The 17,275-nt window shown below is 36.2% G+C and overlaps 2 protein-coding genes across 4 annotated transcripts in view; one reads left to right on the forward strand and one right to left on the reverse strand.

Moving 5' to 3' along the window:
- COG5 (component of oligomeric golgi complex 5) overlaps positions 1 to 2,949 on the forward strand; it is a 273,232-nt gene extending 270,283 nt beyond the window's left edge. Inside the window, exon 22 of the mRNA XM_045565445.1 lies at positions 2,175 to 2,949. Coding sequence (XP_045421401.1) covers positions 2,175 to 2,289 — 115 coding nt within the window. The 3' untranslated portion in view covers positions 2,290 to 2,949. The remainder of the gene's footprint in view (positions 1 to 2,174) is intronic.
- Positions 2,950 to 3,251: 302 nt separating this feature from the next.
- Positions 3,252 to 17,275, reverse strand: part of HBP1 (HMG-box transcription factor 1) — a 28,917-nt gene continuing 14,893 nt past the window's right edge. For all 3 annotated transcript variants that reach the window (XM_045565446.1, XM_045565447.1, XM_045565448.1), the window contains exons 7-11: positions 15,072 to 15,228; positions 14,224 to 14,368; positions 8,196 to 8,516; positions 5,399 to 5,540; positions 3,252 to 4,353 (exon numbers count right to left, since the gene is read on the reverse strand). In XM_045565446.1, the coding sequence (XP_045421402.1) occupies positions 4,336 to 4,353; positions 5,399 to 5,540; positions 8,196 to 8,516; positions 14,224 to 14,368; positions 15,072 to 15,228 (783 nt within the window). In that variant the 3' untranslated portion in view covers positions 3,252 to 4,335. The remainder of the gene's footprint in view (positions 4,354 to 5,398; positions 5,541 to 8,195; positions 8,517 to 14,223; positions 14,369 to 15,071; positions 15,229 to 17,275) is intronic.

A 17,275-nucleotide genomic window follows, 5' to 3' on the forward strand; every position in this document is an offset into this window, starting at 1 on the left:
CTTGCTCAGGCTGGTCTCAAACTCCTGGCCTCAAGCCATCCTCCTGCCTTGGCCTCCCAGAGTGCTAGGATTACAGGCGTGAGCCACCACGCCCAGCCTAAAAAACTATGCTGCTTAAATAAGGGCCTGCCCATCCCTCTGCATAACTAATTTAGAGTACACATGCTCTAGCAGAACGTGGAGCCAGCCTTCAGGGATTCCAAAATGCCTGGACCCTGCTATGAAGTCAAGGCTGTTGATACAGAAGTCAGACCTTTCCACAAATTTGTGTTACTCCAAGGTGGTTTCCATTCTTTTGTGCTGCCTGGAGTTAGGAAAGGCTTTTGTAAAAAAGGGAGCATTTGAAGCCAAGTCCTAAGATATAAAGAGCTGTGCAAGGAAGAAGGCAAGGAAGGGCATCCCACGGGTAAGGAAGATAATGTGCAAAGGCCTAAGAGAACGTCTTGTGAGAACATCATCACATTAACTGAGACATTCACTATAGCCAAAGCTAAACAGGCCCCTTGCCAGCCCCTACCTTGCTAGGTAGAAACATCTTTATTTCAAAGTACTAAACAAACAAACACCCTTGGTCTTTCCCTGGGTTGGCAGTGGGGTTGAATCTGCTTTGCATATTAATTGGAACACAAATATGGGAACTAATGATTTGAGGGTCTTTTTAGGCCACATCAAGCTGTCTAAAACCCAGCAGTAGTGCAGAAGGGGCTGTAGGGGGAGGTTGATGCTGCAGCTGGTATTCAGTTGGTTGTCAGGGACTGTCCTATAGGGAATAGGGCATGGCAAGTGGTGTCATACTTCAGGAAGAGACTTCTTGCTACAGTATGGAATGTTGACCAGAACAGGGGAGCGACAGCACCAGGATGACCACCACCTAAGAGGCTACAGCAGTCATTAGGGTACAAGATAGCAAGGGGCCAAACTGAAGTGACGGGAAGAGGAATTGGATGAAGAAATGTGTGTGGATAATTAATAGAGGGTTTGATCAAGGGGTAGTATTTTTAGTGTTTGAAAACCATTTAAGAATTATGTATCAAATGGGACTGAGTACTTGGGAAGTTGAGGCAGGAGGATTGCTTGCGCCCAGGAGTTCAAGGCTGCAGTGAGCTATGACTATGCCACTGCATTCTAGCCTGGGTGACAGAGTGAAACCCCCCATCTTTAAAAAAAAAAAAAAAAATGGGATTGAGACTGAGTATGTGAGGTAGAGCAATGGTATTAACTTACATCTTTATAGAAATGCTCTAATCTCAAAGTATGAAATTTTGAAGGAAAAAATATGACAAAAATCGATTTGTATACCTGGGACTTAAATACACCAATAATAAAAAATTAACAATCTTGTAACCATTCTTTTTAGCTCCACTTAAACAGATGATCTGGTCCAGGGACTAGCAAACTTTTTCCATAAAGGGTCAGAGAAGTTTAGACTTTGCAGGCCATATGGTCTCTGCTTCAGCTATTCAGCTCTGCCAGCATAGTGTGAAGACAGCCAGAGACGATAAGTGAACAAGTGTCGGGCTGGATGTGGCCTGCAGGCGGCTTGCTGACCCTTGATCTAATTCATGAGATTGCAATTATAAATAACTCAATGGTACCACATACTCTCAGTTAAATTCGGACTGCTTTCTCATCGCCTATTTGCCAAAAATTAGAGCCCAAGAGCGGTATTCTAGTTGTGGGTTGTTCATAGTTCATCTAACAGGAATATAATGCACCCGCTAGTGTTCCTGTGCGTGCCAAAGGGCCCCACCACCCAGCACTCCTGAGCATGCCTTTCCAAGGTGCAGCCTGCCCCCGGTGAGCTCTGGGTATAGGCACAAGCTGCTTGCAGCTCTTCAGAGGTCTCTTTAATAGGGAAGTAGAGGAGGGAAACCAAGCACGCACATAAAGGCCAAAGAGCTGCGAGTTATATGACTAGTCAGTCCATGTATATAGACTAGTCCAAGTATATGACGACTCAGACCACTAAGTAAGTACAGATCAAAAAAATGGTTTTGCACACTAACCATAGTAAAACTACCAAATGAATGTTTGAATGCTGTTGGTTACTTGGCTTGTAGAACTGAGCAAAGCAGTTTCAGAAATGAGCTTATTTCTATTATATTGATAACTCCCCTAAGCTGTTTTATGTAATTTTTTTAATATTTTGACATTGTTTTCATTTTGGTTTTCAGGGGAGCCCTGGAAGCTTACGTCCAGACAGTGAGAAGTAGAGAAGGCAAAGAATTTGCACCAGTTTATCCCATAATGGTTCAGCTGCTTCAAAAAGCTATGTCTGCTCTTCATTAACAATATGAAATCCAATCTCCACTTCGTACTAACCCACTCATAGTCGGCAGTTAAGTAACACATACTCTAAAATTTAGACAGCAACTATCTACTATTTTCAGAATGTAATGGATTTTTCTGTATTTCCTGTTGATCCCTATTTACCTCTTTAGCACTTCCACTTTAAGTAGCATAAAATGTCAAAAGAATCATCATCACAGCCTTTAAAATTCATGGACCTGATTTTTCCAGAGATTCTTTTTTTCCTTTCAGACTTTTGTACAAGGCTAAAATTTCTTTATCACCTGAGTTCCACTATGGGTACAGCCCCACAAAGTCCCCATTGCTTCTAAAGGGATATGAACAAGTTATAGGTAGCCTGTTTCTCCCAAGCTGCCCTCTTCCCTGGCTCAGTGGCTCCCAAATATGGCTGCACATTGACAACACCAGGGGAGTTTAAAAAAATCCTGATGCGCGACTTACACTCCATACTAATTAACTTGTCTGGGAGAGGGAGCAGGAGCCAGGCATCAGTATTTTTTTTTTTAAATCCCCACAGTGATTCCAATATGCAACCAAAGTTTGGGAACCACTAACATATTCAAAACTAAGATGTAGGGTTAAATGTTCTTGTTTAAATTATGTCATACTGAATCTTTAAATAAAGCAAGGCTTTCTTTACACTTTGTCATTTTATTAAAAGCAGACTTTGGGGGTGGTTTAACCTTGTAACAAAGTTGTCAAGTGAAAAATATTTTTTATTCTACAAAGATTCTCTAAGAAACAGATAATCTAAAAGTCCTTATTTGTTTTATTGCCCTTGCCCCACTATTAACATTTTTGTTTTTAATTTTTTAAATCCCAACAGCAGCCTCCTGATTATAAAAACAAAAGTCTAAGTGTTAGGAAGTTTGCTTTATGCTTTCTATCTCCTGAACCTGTTATTCCGACAACTCAAACATAAAAATCAGTCAAGTCAGAGGTAAACAACTTTTTTTTTCATTTTATTTGAAATAATATACAAGAATATAGTGTGCAAAATTTAGGGGCAACATCATGAAGAAGTGTAATGAACTGAAATCAATTTTACAGCTGTGATTCCTAACCAGAAACACCACTTGGTAAGTAACATGAAAAGCCATGATTGTAGCTCAGAGCAAAAGCAGCTGTATTGCCAATGTATTTGCTCTAATTTTAGACAGTTGGATGAAAAGTAAAGTGCAAGTGTTGCACTGCAATAAGTGCAAAGTCTGCCCCCACCATAAAGATATGATGACAAAATATATTGAAGATACGTGGCTGAGGAGATATAGAACACAAAGTTAAAAAATACAATGGTGTTGACTGTTAATAGCACCATTACAGTGACTATATCCCAATGCTATTAACTAACTTTATCTTGGCCTGGGCTAGGTCTCCACTGGCAATAGTGGATGGCTGCTGCCACCTGGTGGATAAACTCAGCATGCCGTGGGAACTGCAGCAGGTGGCTCTTACGCTGGGACACTGACACCAGCCACCTGCCACATGTTCTGGTAGCCCCTTGGCACTGGCCCCACTAGGAGTGCCTGTGTTTGGCACAGATGCTGAGCCATGTGGCGGCTGCTTGAGGAAAGGCCGACTCCCCGCTTCTGCTTCATTCCATCATGTGTACAATACAGATTAATAAGCAGTAAGGAGCCAAGTGTATAAACAGCAGTTACATATTTTTAAATTCCTCTTTCGTACAATTTAAAATAAAACATGTATACACTTCTCCTCTCTTTCTACTGTACTTTAGCACCACAGGATATCAATTTTCAAGCCTATATTACCTGATAGACATATATGAAGTTTGGAAGAAAAATAAGGCAATTTGGTTTACAATGTTGATAGTTTTAGCTTACTTAATGCTCTAATGGAGAAAGCAAATCTTCACTCATATTAAATCATTTCAAGACTCAATGCTATCAGTATCTTACGGTCACACAAATTCAGGACATACAGTGAGACCTTGATCTTCTTAAGTCTTTCCATCAAGAGTCAATGTTTATGCAAATACAGACTTAAGAACACAAGCATCCTGGTTTAATGTTGCTGTGAGCCCTGTGGAAATAAAATTAAACACAGTGAATGTTTACAAATCAATACATGGGTAATTCTACATGTAAACGGCAAGATGTGTAAGATAATGTTTGTAAGTTCACTATTAAAAAAACTGCTCTCTCAAAGGTGATTTCAAAATTTGCTAGTATCTGATGGTTCAAGCATCCAGAAAATTTATGAAAAGACATGGACTAGGATGAACAGAAAAGAGAGATGATACAGGCAAAGTCGTACCACATGAAATTCTAAATTAACAAAGAACTTCCAAAATCCAGTCCAGCCATCTTCTCACCTACTTCTTTAAAATAAATTCTTCAAAATTTTAAAAGAGATGTGACCTGCACATTACTAAAAAAACAGGTACACATACACAAACGTCCTTGGCCAGCCCTCTTACTATAACTACTAGTATCTTCACTTCTAGTCTACCAAGTGAAATTTTCTTAAAAGATGCTAGTCTAATAATGGAAAAGTCCTAAACACCAAGTCTATCCAAGATAGACAGATTTTGGTATGAATTTATTTACCATCCTTCCCAGGCCTTTCTATTTCTTCTCTTTCTTGAGGTTCTTAATCCAGAAATTCCATGCCAATGGCAGAAGTCCCCATGAAGGTTAGTTAGTATACCCCCAACACCTCCATCCTAATTACTCTCTCACCAATTAAGGAAAGAAAGGCTATTGAGACACACCACCAAAAATTAGAGAAATTTTCTACTGTGATATTAATGGGTTAATAATGCCCATCTTTCAACCCAACTAGAAATAATATATTCCAAAATTATTGTTTTACCTTAACATTTAGAAAATTCTTTTTAAAGTTTGCCTGAGATTTCTACTTCCATGCAAACTGAGTATGGCATATGATGAAAAGCAGTCTTCCTTATAATATGATGACGGGAAAACATTATTGGCCTCCGAAGTATGAAAATGCTATAAAAGAGTGTCACTACAACCTTTTAAAGGTTGTAACAATTGCTCCAACATGCCAGTATACTACGGGGATAAGTCAAAATAATTTTAAACAACTACTTATTGAAACGTACTGAATTGGTTCTTTTCCTTTTCCAACAGTCAGGATTTAAACGTTTCTGTTCTTCAGCCAAAGCTTTTGCTTCTAATGTGTACATCCTTCTCTCTTCATTCTTCATTTTCTTCCACCTGTCACCCAGGATCACACTTATGGCTCTGTAAAATAAATATTTACAAAATGCTAAAGGCATGAATTTTTCATAAAACCAAAGTGCTGCTACGTCAGAAAAAAAATGTAAAGTTAAAAAAAAGAAAAGACAAAAATCTTGTCCAACATAGAGAACGCAAAAGGTTAAGGCTATAAGAGTCATTTCTAGTAAAAATCCCAAGTCATATGGTCCATTTATCACAATCTCGGCAGTTAAAGCCCCCTGGGATAGTGTCAATAGTGTCAATATTCCCAATTGTCAAAGGAATCTAAAATGGCTAGAAATTGGATATTGTACAAAGTTTATACTTAAAGAAAAAATTTTAAGATTTCAAAGGAAAGGTTTAAATTATCACCATTAGATCTATCCTTGTATATCAGTTTTTAAAAGATGTTTAAGGTATAAAAGTAAGACTGTTCAGTATCAGCATAAAGTATTCAACTTGTATTAAAAGTTATTCTTACGTAATAAAAGTTATTCTTGTATTCTATTTATGCCCCTAACCTATCAAAGTGTTATGATAAAGGTCTTTTTTTTCATTCATGCAACCATACTGAAAATGTAGAATTAACTATGTATGCTTATTGTTTATCTCTTAAGATGAAACCAATTAAACCTTAGGCAATACTCATACTTACTACTTGAGAAAATTGGATAAACTCAAAACAGTAAGAAGTCAAATTGACAGGATTCAGCATGATAGAAATTTGAAACTATTTTCCTATTTATACTTGTCACTCTGCTACCAAACCTACTAAAATAGTCTCACCCAGGGCATGCAGACATAAACCACATTCCTTCTACGAAGAGCTATTAACCATTCATTCTGTGACACTCATATGAGACAGAAGGTCCTAGAATGACTATACAAAGTATATACAAGTGATTTTATACTGACTGATAAGGAAACTAAGGATAGGAATATGTGCTTTAGAAGAACAATAAACACAGAAGGCTCTACTACTTAAAAAGAAATTAAGTTTGTGTAAGTTTACTTGTCTTTTTATCTAATAAGTTGAAGCATTAAACATTGTGCTACATCTTCCTTCAGTAAAAACCAATTTTTATAGTCTTTGGGTTAAAGGTACCACATAGTGGTTGGCACATTTACTAGTTAAACAAATCAGTAAGAAATATTCACACACATATTATACCCCCATCTCAGTCTTTCAAAGTAAGAAACAATGAAATGTTTTTGAAGGGGGTGGTTATGTGACACCTAAGAAACACATTTATTCCTTCTTTTAAGTTAAAAGATGACAGGTAATGACATGTGCAAAATGATACAGACTATTATCTGTATTCCCTTCCATAACAATAAAGTAGATACGTCACCTAAAGATTATTTTTGCAGTGAGTGCTACATGCAGATTGACGATTATATCAACTATGTCTCTCTCTGACTGATCTATCTCTCGATGTTAGGTGATTATCAATATATCACATGGGAGCAATGCTAAAATGCAAAGAAAAAAATTAGATTTATGAGCAAAAAGGGGTATAACCTGCTACAGAGATCCTTAAAAAAAGAACAGAAAACACCTAAAGCTATTAATAAAATGAGATTTACACTCTTCTTATAATCAGGAGAATCCAATTACAAAGAATTATAAATAAGTCCAGAATGCATCCTGGCTGACACTGTCAATGGCTGGGGAAGAGACTTATTATTAATGTCATATAGGGACACAAATCCTGTATTTCTAGATGTCAAAGGATATATCTAATAATTAAGGTACCAGATATGTACAAAAAAAGAAATGCAGGATAGCACCTATCACTAAATCTCGAAGGTGGACATTTTCTCAGGGAAAAAAAAACTGAGAAAGGAGAAAAGGTATAAATTATTCTTAAAATGCCTTTAAATCCTAAAAGTATATTTTCTGTGAGAATAATCACACACTGGTCACCAGGGAAGTGGACTTCCAAAATGAATTTTAAAAAGTTAAACCCACTCTTGTTACTGATGAAGAAATGGAAGATTAGAACTTGGGTTAATTGCCCACAGTCACACAGATGACAGACCCAACAGTTAAAAATTTCAATGCCGTTGAGAAAGTCCTTAGAATTCTTCAGAGTAGAAACCTAAAGAAATAACCAGAAACTAGGACAAAGTTATTCATTAAAGTGTTACGTATAGTATTTTCAAAGGAAATATACATATGTATCAATTCTGATGCATTTGGGATAAGCTTCTCTTTTTAAAATGCAAATACTTAGGCTGGTCCGAAGGTAGTGAGTTATCTCACTTGATTGTTCACAGTCAGTTACAGATTGAACTTGTTCTACTACTTTCCCCCCTCCTCACTACTGCACTTGACTAGTCTTTAAAAAAAAAAAAAAAAACTAAATACTTAGACTAGGAAGGACTTGAGTTAATTTTATTCCTGGGTTCTACTGAAGACAACTTTTGACAAGTCTGGCAACTTACTACAAATTGCCAGTGCCTGCACATTCCATACTAGACTCAGTTATCTGTCTAGGTATTATAAAGTAATTATACATGCCCTAAAAATTCCAGTTAAACTTTTTACTTTAATGTCAACTTAAGGAAACAGAATTCAATTAAAGCTATTGAAGAGTGAGTGTACTTAACTATCCCACTTGTTATGAATGGCATTGAAGTGTTTAGTTATTATAGTAAGATTGTCACTATTTTTACCTGTTATCTTTCCCTGGATACATCTGAGTATATTCAACTCTGTATTTTTTGGCAAAAAGCATGAAGGCATTCATTGGTCTTTTGCACTTATTAGGAGAAGTGGCACTCACAGTCCCTGAGCTGTGGTTTTTGACAGCTTTAGCATATAAAGAATTCGAAGAGAGCTGTGATGATGATCCAGGTGAGCCACAGTTTTTACTGAATCCAGATCTTGCAAAATCTTGACCCCCAGGTCCTCCACAAGACAAAGATGCACGACGTTGACGAGCCATACTACTTAACACATACACTGCAGAAGAATCCATAGGTGTGAAGTCATAGCTATGAAATTAAAAAAAATTAATAAGGTTTTAATTCACTTTATCCAATTTCTATAAACAGGGTTTTAAAAAAACCCTTAACATTTGATTGGAACTTTCAATGCATTTTCCCCTATGTAATGTTACCAACACTACTTTAACAACTTTTGCCACTGACAGGTATTTACACTAATAAAATGAATTCCATATATGCATTGACTACAATTATTACTTAAAAAAAAAAAACCCTATGCAGATAATAGCAAAGTAAAAAAAAAAAAAGACTTCAACCCTCCCCAAACGAGTATTATAATCAACATGCCTTGTTCATATAAAGTAACTCCTCCAAATCACACACAACCTACTTATTCTTACTTCAAATTCACTTCTTGACAAATCTGCTAATGCGATTTCTAGCCTAGAGCTCGAAAATTAAAATGAAGTGGAGGCAATATACCAGGCCTAAGGACTAAATACTACAGAATACAAAAGGTTGGATAAGGGCAGTCAAAAGCTATTAAACCCAGCTAAAGAAACTTAACATGCCCCATAATCTGGATCTTTTGTTTATGTAAAAGGTCATACACATATATCAGTCTCCCAAAAAGCCAACTATGTACTATAACATTGCCTAGTAAGTTCACAGTAAAAACCCACCTTTATCAGGAAAGGCTACATGTTGTTCTGTATATCCAGTTTACATAGGCATGGAAATAAACTATCCATATTATTCTCTCATCTCCTCAACAAACCTGCTTGGAGGGTATCATTATCCCCTCTTTTATATGAAGAAACAAGCTAAGAAAAGTAAAGTATTATTCACCCAAGGCCACACTGCTAGAATCTGAACTCAGATGATCTGTCTACCTTCAAAGCCTCAGGCTTCCTCAACAGTACCATGGTACCTCACACTGCTACTGACTCAACTCAAGGCGAACAGATAATAATGCTATTAACTGAAAATATTAGCTGAAAATTAGAGCTAATGTAGATCACAGCCTAAAGATACACCAGTCAAAAGAATTTTCCTTTGTTCCAACTGTTAACTCTCTGCCTATAATAATTTGTATCTTCTTGGCAAAAAACCTTTTATTCAGAATCCAGCCCCTACTTCTCTCCCTGAAACAGAAATTCTGGTAATATATCAAAATAGGTTGATATTGGCTATAGGAACAGTATCTGCCCAAAGGTGAAGCATATGAGATTAAGAAATATTCTGAAGACAAATGAAAAGCTAAATGAGCTAGGTCCATGCCATTTACTACACACAGTAATAATGACTTTTAGCAATTACCAACCATACAATGTTTTTTTCCTTAAATGTATTACATGAAATAATGTACTTACACTATCACTGCAAAATTATCTCATGAATGCTTAACAATCAGTATGTCAGAGAAACAATTTTGGCTTTCTAGGTTTGCAACTTCCATAAAAATACTGTAAGCCCCTCTCATACATAATTTAGAAAAATAGCTAACTTAACTACAAATGAATCTGACACAAAATATTAATCTCTTCTGAAAAAAAATATTTAGTTACAATTTAAAAATACCAAAAGATACAAGGTAAAGTAATTACTAAAATGTGAAAACCCCACCATCTAGTGGCACAAATACAATTATCATCTATTTCCATTATGGATACAACTTAAATCACCTTGAAATAAGCACAAAATTCAGGGTTTTGATATGACTACAGCATTTAAAGTATGACATAGGACATCTTTACCAGCAGCTTAATCTTTTGCTATACCACAGGTAAGTTTTCATTCTCTTCACTAAAGCACCTGTAGTTCCTCCAATGTGCCTTGTTTCACACCCCTACATTTTGTACGTGCCAATCCTTAACCTTAGAATGTTCTTTTCTACTTCACTGTCTAATCATTACTCTTAAAGGCAAACTCCACAACAATGTAGTGCCTATTAACTCTGTCACATGTATTAACTCATTTAATCCTTTTTCCAATATTATCTCCATTTTATAGACTTCTGAAAAAGAAGAGGCGTGGTCATTCTAACTCATTTTTAAATTAATTCTGGAGAACACAATGTAAAATTTTAATTGGGTTCAAATTCCAGTTTTGCCACTTATTAGCAATATGACCTCGGGCAAGTTAAATAAATTTATTTATTTATTTATTCATTCATTCATAGACAGGGTCTTGCTCTGGTGCCCGGGCTACAGTGCAGTAGCGTCATCACAGCTCAGTGCAACCTCAAACTCCTGGGCTCAGGTGATCCTCCCGCTTCAGACTCTCCAGTAACTGGGACTACAGGTGTGCATGACCACACCCAGCTAATTTTTTCTATTTTTTTGTAGAGACAGGGTCATACTATGTTTGGGCAAGTTAAATAAACCATCTAGCCTCAGTTTACTTATCTTGAATCCTAATTCTGACAATAATTGGCTTTCTTTTGGGCATGTTCCTTAACCTCTCCTAACTTTCTCTTTTTCTTTCTGTAGAATGAGGATATATAATCTATCAATAGGGATTGAAGATTAAATAAATTAACATGTACAGTACCTGGCACTTAATAATAAGCACTTAATAAATCTGTTAAATTATCACATTACCTGAATAGAAATGTCAACTTCACAAAGTCAAAACTGACAAAAGTCTCAGAAAGGGCTTCTTTAAAGTACGCTCTCACTTGGAAACCTCCTTTCTATAGTAGAGCTTTGAATTGGGTTTAAGAGCTCATCAACTTATTGTTAACTTCTTACAGTTCTTACCAAGCTAAAACCACTCAAGTGTCCTTCCCTGTAAACCATGATCCAAGAGCTTGCCCCAAATCCCCAATAGACCTAAGAATTTATTCTAGGGTTCCCTCTTGGACCGTTTCCTCTCCCTGCCTTTCTTTTCCCTTCTTGCTCTTTCTATGCCAGATATTATATCCTTTAACCCCCAAGTCATAATCAAATCCACAAAGAAACTGTAGTCAACTTCATGTTTCTCAACATTTTCATGGTTTCTTCTGGATGAAATTGCCCATTTCCACTCCTTTGCAGGAGGGGAAAGGTGAGCTTTATATTACAGCCACTCAACAGTCAAATGAGACCAGTGACCATGGTCATCTTGAGAGGGATTAGTATCCAGTGGGATCAAGTGATGAGAATTTCCCATCTCAGAAAAACAGAAATTAGGCAGCCAAGTTTTTCCTTTTGCCTTAAAAAGCAAAGTTACAAAAAAGCAGATAGTAGGCAGAGCACGGTGGCTCACACCTGTAATCCTAGCACTCTGGGAGGCCAAGGTGGGAGGATTGCTTGAGCTCAGGAGTTTGAGACCAGCCTGAGCCAAGAGTGAGACCCCGTCTCTACTAAAACTAGAAAGAAATTAGCTGGACAACTAAAAATATATAGAAAAAATTAGCTGGGCATGGTGGCGCCTGCCTGTAGTCCTAGCTACTCGGGAGGCTGAGGCAGTAGGATCGCTTGAGCCCAGGAGTTTGAGGTTGCTGTGAGCTAGGCTGATGCCAAGGCACTCTAGCCCGGGCAACAAAATGAGACTCTGTCTCAAAAAAAAAAAAAAAAAAAGCAAAGTTTTGCACTATGTGATACTTAACATGTAAAAATATATAACATATATCTAAATTATGAAGCACACAAATATCAGTGAACCCACAATCCAAATTAAGAAGACATTTCTTTCTAATATCACTTTAAGTTCATTTGCTACCCCCAGAGATAACTATTCTCCTGAATGGCTTATCATTCTCTTACTTTCAATAATTTTATTATAAAAATAATATTACTCAATACTGCTATCTTTTCAAAGGTCTTCTTACAAGGTTGGCCTTTGACTGGCATCTAGAACTAGGATTTCAGGAGGGTTCCCATCATTCCCACAACTGATAAGGATAGTTTAGTATGCCTAAGCTGTGTGTACAAACAACATGGTTTACTCTGAACAGCCACTTTCCTTTGGAAGTCTGGAATTTTGGTACGTGCCAGGCACAGGAAAACCCTGGGTGCTGAGTGTCTAACAGGCTTTCCTGGTAGAGACATTTCACACATGTTGTCACAACTCACTGCTGGGAGAATTAACCGTGTCCTGTGCATCAGCACGGGGAGAGATCCCTGGAAGCTTGGCTTCCTCCAGACTTCACCCTTTTTCCTTTCCTTATATTGCTTTGTATGCTTTTACCATAATAAATCATAGCCATGAGCATAACTATATGCTGAGTCTTGTGAATTCTCCCAGCAAATCATCAAACCTGGGGGTGGTCTTGAAGGACTCCTGACACGATTATACAATGTATATTACATATAATATATAAAGCTTATATACTTATATTTATACTTTTATTAGATATATTTCTAAAGAACATGATTCCATAAAAATAGAATCATTGTTACTTCTGAGACTTATTTTTACTTAACATTGTTTTAAAAATTGATCCATATTTTAACGTATATAGTGACAGTTCATTCATTTTCCACTGATAAAAAAGAATTCCACTGTACGATTATATCACAATTTATGTATTCACTCTCCAGTTAATAGGTAGTTTTATTGTTTACACATTTTTGCTATCACCAGCAATTCAGCTACGAACTTACTGACACATCTCCTTGAGCATATCTACAAGAATTTACTTCACTAGGGTACGTAACAGAGTGAAATTGCTGATATTCACCTCTGTAAGATAAAAAAAATTCTGGAAGACAATTGGCTTTATCAGGTTATTCTCTCAACCAAAATACAGGAGTTATCAGTGATCTACATGCTAAGAATATTTAAAATATCCGCCCTTAAAATTCTGTGTCATTTTTCTAGTTTTTCAAAGATATGAGGCTTTCAACAGAACAGTATTGAGCTTACAATTTTATAGACATTTTTTATTGAGCACATGGCCTGTGCCAGGCTCTATGCTATTTGCTTTTTTAGTACTATTAGTCTCACTTATGATATATAAAATATATTAACCTTAAAGTTGATTTATATTAAATTGAAGGAAATAAAATCTACAGGCCAGCAGGAACTCTTAAGAATTCTCAGGGCACTAATTAGTGCCCATACATGATATGGATTTCATAATTACCTTAAAGAAACAATGAGTCTTTAAATCCCAGGTATCTACACACAGACTTTCTCCAGGTACCTTCTAAGAGGAGGGTGACCAATTGTCCCACTTTGTCTAGGAATGAGGGGTTTCCAGAGATGCTGGATTTTCAGTGCTAACGCCAGGAAAGTCTCATAAACTGCGACAGTATGTCAACCTTCTTGAAAGGCAAGACACGCAATGTAATGTCAGGAAAAACTGCTTCCCTCTCTAAAATGTCAAGTTTTGGCTATTTTTTACTATTTGTTAAATCATGTAACACCCTTGGTCAAAATGAATATTAAACAAAGATACAGTTAACTACCAAAAATAATACAGTTAGCTTAAAAAAAAAAAAAAAAAACCACAGACTATTAAGAGGTTTATGGGCTGGTTAAAAACAGTTGCCCCATTGCCTGGATTTTTTAATGTATATAACTATCAAAACTTATCTATTAAACTCCTGGTTATATAACGTGATATTCTTTCTAATCTAATCCTAAATGTCTTATAAATTCAATTTTCCTATATACCAACTATATGCAAAACTCCCCATCAGCTATTAATTGAATTACCTAACACTTTTTCATTTAATCATATTTATACTTTCCTCTAAGTAGTTCTCTTATAATTTCTTAAATTAAGGGTAAACTTTAACAGAAAAAAAAAAGAATCCAATATTACCTTTTAAATGTATCAAAAACACCTGAATCATCAAAATTAATGGCATCGGGGTGTCCAGGAGGTAGACATACATCTCCAATATGAATTTCACAACATGGAATGCCATGCTGTACCACAGTCAAGCTTGGATAAAACGATGACCAACCTAAAGTTAAACAATAGTTGCATAAAGAATGAGGATTGACAGAAAGCACCCTAATTATTTTACAACAGACATATCATTTCTGTATCTTAAAAAGTTATTTCTTAAAATAAGTCCCAAGAGATTTTTTAACACAAGTCATGTATCTGCAATAAAGTAGTACAAGTATTTTCTTTCAACAACGTAAAAGCTCCCCAAAACTAGTTTAATCCAGTACTTTATTAATATATGTAGATATGTCAATCATCATCATTTATTCAAAGTGCTGAGTGACTAAGACCATGAAATAGTCTCTGAATTATCAAATTATGTTTAACATGGTGTGATTATAATAAGGCTCTGAAGAGCGAGTTTGGTTTATAGCATATTTGGTAACTCTTAACGAATTGGTAGCCCTTAACGAAAATGTGATTATCATCACACTTCATTCCCCAAACTATATGGAGATAACAGAGAGCTTATTATAGTATGCTACATGAATCTAAAAATTTCTCAGACTCAGGAAGCTGAATTCCACCTGACTACTGCTAAGATACTTAAGCACCATTAAGTATAATTATAAGCATTTCCTATGGTAGTTTTATGTAGTTTGAAAGAAATTTTCCCTCCAAATTTTTTTTTCCTTTAATCATCAAAGCCACAGACATAATTACAGATTTAAGAAGCTTTCTTTAAAAAGTTACTACAAATTCAGTTAAAGCCCTACCTTTATTTTTAACATAGAAAGGGTGGTCCAGCTTACACTCTACAGTAAGTAAACCATCTTCTACTGTACCAGGATCAAAAGTCAACTTCAGTACTGACTCGCCAAATGATACACTTTCTTCATGTGATAACAACTTTAGACCATCAGAACCATAGCCCTGAAAATATATGCATAGAGTGAATGAATTGGAAATGTTCAATTCAACACACAGTGAAGCTTCCATTACATGTAAGACTTTGTGAAAAAGGTAAAAATACCCACGCAGGATGCCTGCCTTTAAAGATCTTTCAACTCAGTAATGAAGAAAGACAAATAAATAACTAGACTGGAGTAAACACTTTAATTCACATACAAATAGTGGTGATGGAGTTTATAAAGAAAGTTGTTAATTCCAAAAGGAAGATTAGGGAGGACTTTCAATTCTCCTTTGAACTGGGATTTAAAAGAACAATGCAATTCAGAAAGGTAGAAATAAGAACAGGTTTTGCACCAGAACAGTTGTAATTAACTTTTTGCGGGGAGTGCTGAGTATTTGCTAAAAATACAAGGTGAGTTCAGATTTGGGCAAATAAGGCTAAACAGGAAAGGCCAATTTGTAGAGGGCTCTTAAAGACGGGCAAAGTGCTTAAACTTTTTACTTAGAAGGTATTGGGAAGTCAATTAAAGTATCTTCATTAATATGATTGTCAATTTGAAGATGATGATAATGACTGCAGAATAAGAAGGAATCTCATATTCAATTATTTGAGGATATAATGAGAGATACCTAGTATAGTCCTGAATTGACAAGTGCAGTGGTGGCAGAACCAGACTAAATTAAAATTCAATGAATACTGAGCATTTAGTACATACCAGGTAGGCTCTGAAAATGCAAACATTAACAAGACATGATCCTCACCCTTAAATCCTTAAATCACACAGAAAAACAAGACAAACATGCCAATACTTAGCTATAGTATCCAATCATTATTACACTAGTACATCAACAAAGTTATGAATGAGAGAGGATGATTGTTAAAAATCTTTACAGAAATAGAATCAACTGCATATGAAGCAACGGGAATAGCAAAAGACAACTTCAGGGGTTTTCAATCTGGCAATCAAGAAGGATAATATTAACTGTAAAAGAAGAACAGGGAAAAAGCAAGCTAGGAAGGGGAAGAAAAAGTTGAGTGCAGTTTTGGTCATACTAAGCTAAGTTTAAAGAACCAACTGTTACGTAGAGATGTCTAACATGCAGTTGGAAATGTGCTGGTGAAGGCTATAGACATATATTTGGAAATAACTAAATTACAAAATCTTCTAATTCTTAGAGCTACCGGAGACCTTAAAACTAATCCAATCCCATTTTACAGATCAAAGCCAACACCCAGAGGGGTTAACAATCTGCCTAAGGCCAGTTACACAGATAGCTGCAGTAAGAGCTAGAAAGAGCACCCAGGTTTCCTGACTCTAAGTCCAGAGTGCCTTCCACCTGACACTGTGGAAGTGCTGTGGACATTATCAGCAGAGAGGAACTGGTGAGGAGAGTGAAGAGGGCCAAACCTTGTCTTCATTCAGCAGACATGCTCCCAGTCAACAAGACAGAACTGGGAGACTGCTATGCTATGCTACACAAATCAAAGGACAATGTCAGGAATGAACCCAATGTGTCAAAAATTGCAGAGATGTCAAACAGAACAAGCAGAAGTCTCTGGTCCTAGAAATTAGACTAAAGCTAGTAACCTCTTAGATTTTAGTAGAGTGGCAAAGGCCAAAGTCAGACTACTATGAACTTTACCAGAATGAAGATTAACAGCAAGGAGGGAAAAATGAAGGCAGCCAAGTCAGGACTATTTTTCTCAAGAGACTCAATAGTAAGAGCAGGATCAAAAAAGGAATTTTAAACAAGTACACTTCACATACCGGTTTTCTGTGCCTACGGGGGAGATGGAGAAATTAAAGATTTCAAAGTGAAAGGTGTCAATTGATATTTATCATAATGTTGCTCACTACTGCTTTTGCTCATGAACTTAGAAAATGCTAGTGTTTTATGGAGCCATTTTAAAAGTAACTTAATATAATCAACTCTCAATTATCCACAGGGGAATTAACCATTTTGTAGATTACCTAAGAAAAGGCTTTGGTTAGTTTATTTATTATTTATTTTTAATGTCAGTTTAGTCAGTTTAATGTCAGTTTAGTTTTTCCCAATATAAAATGTA

This window comes from Lemur catta, chromosome 11 (genome assembly GCF_020740605.2).
Source record: "Lemur catta isolate mLemCat1 chromosome 11, mLemCat1.pri, whole genome shotgun sequence".
NCBI classification, from domain to species: domain Eukaryota; kingdom Metazoa; phylum Chordata; class Mammalia; order Primates; family Lemuridae; genus Lemur; species Lemur catta.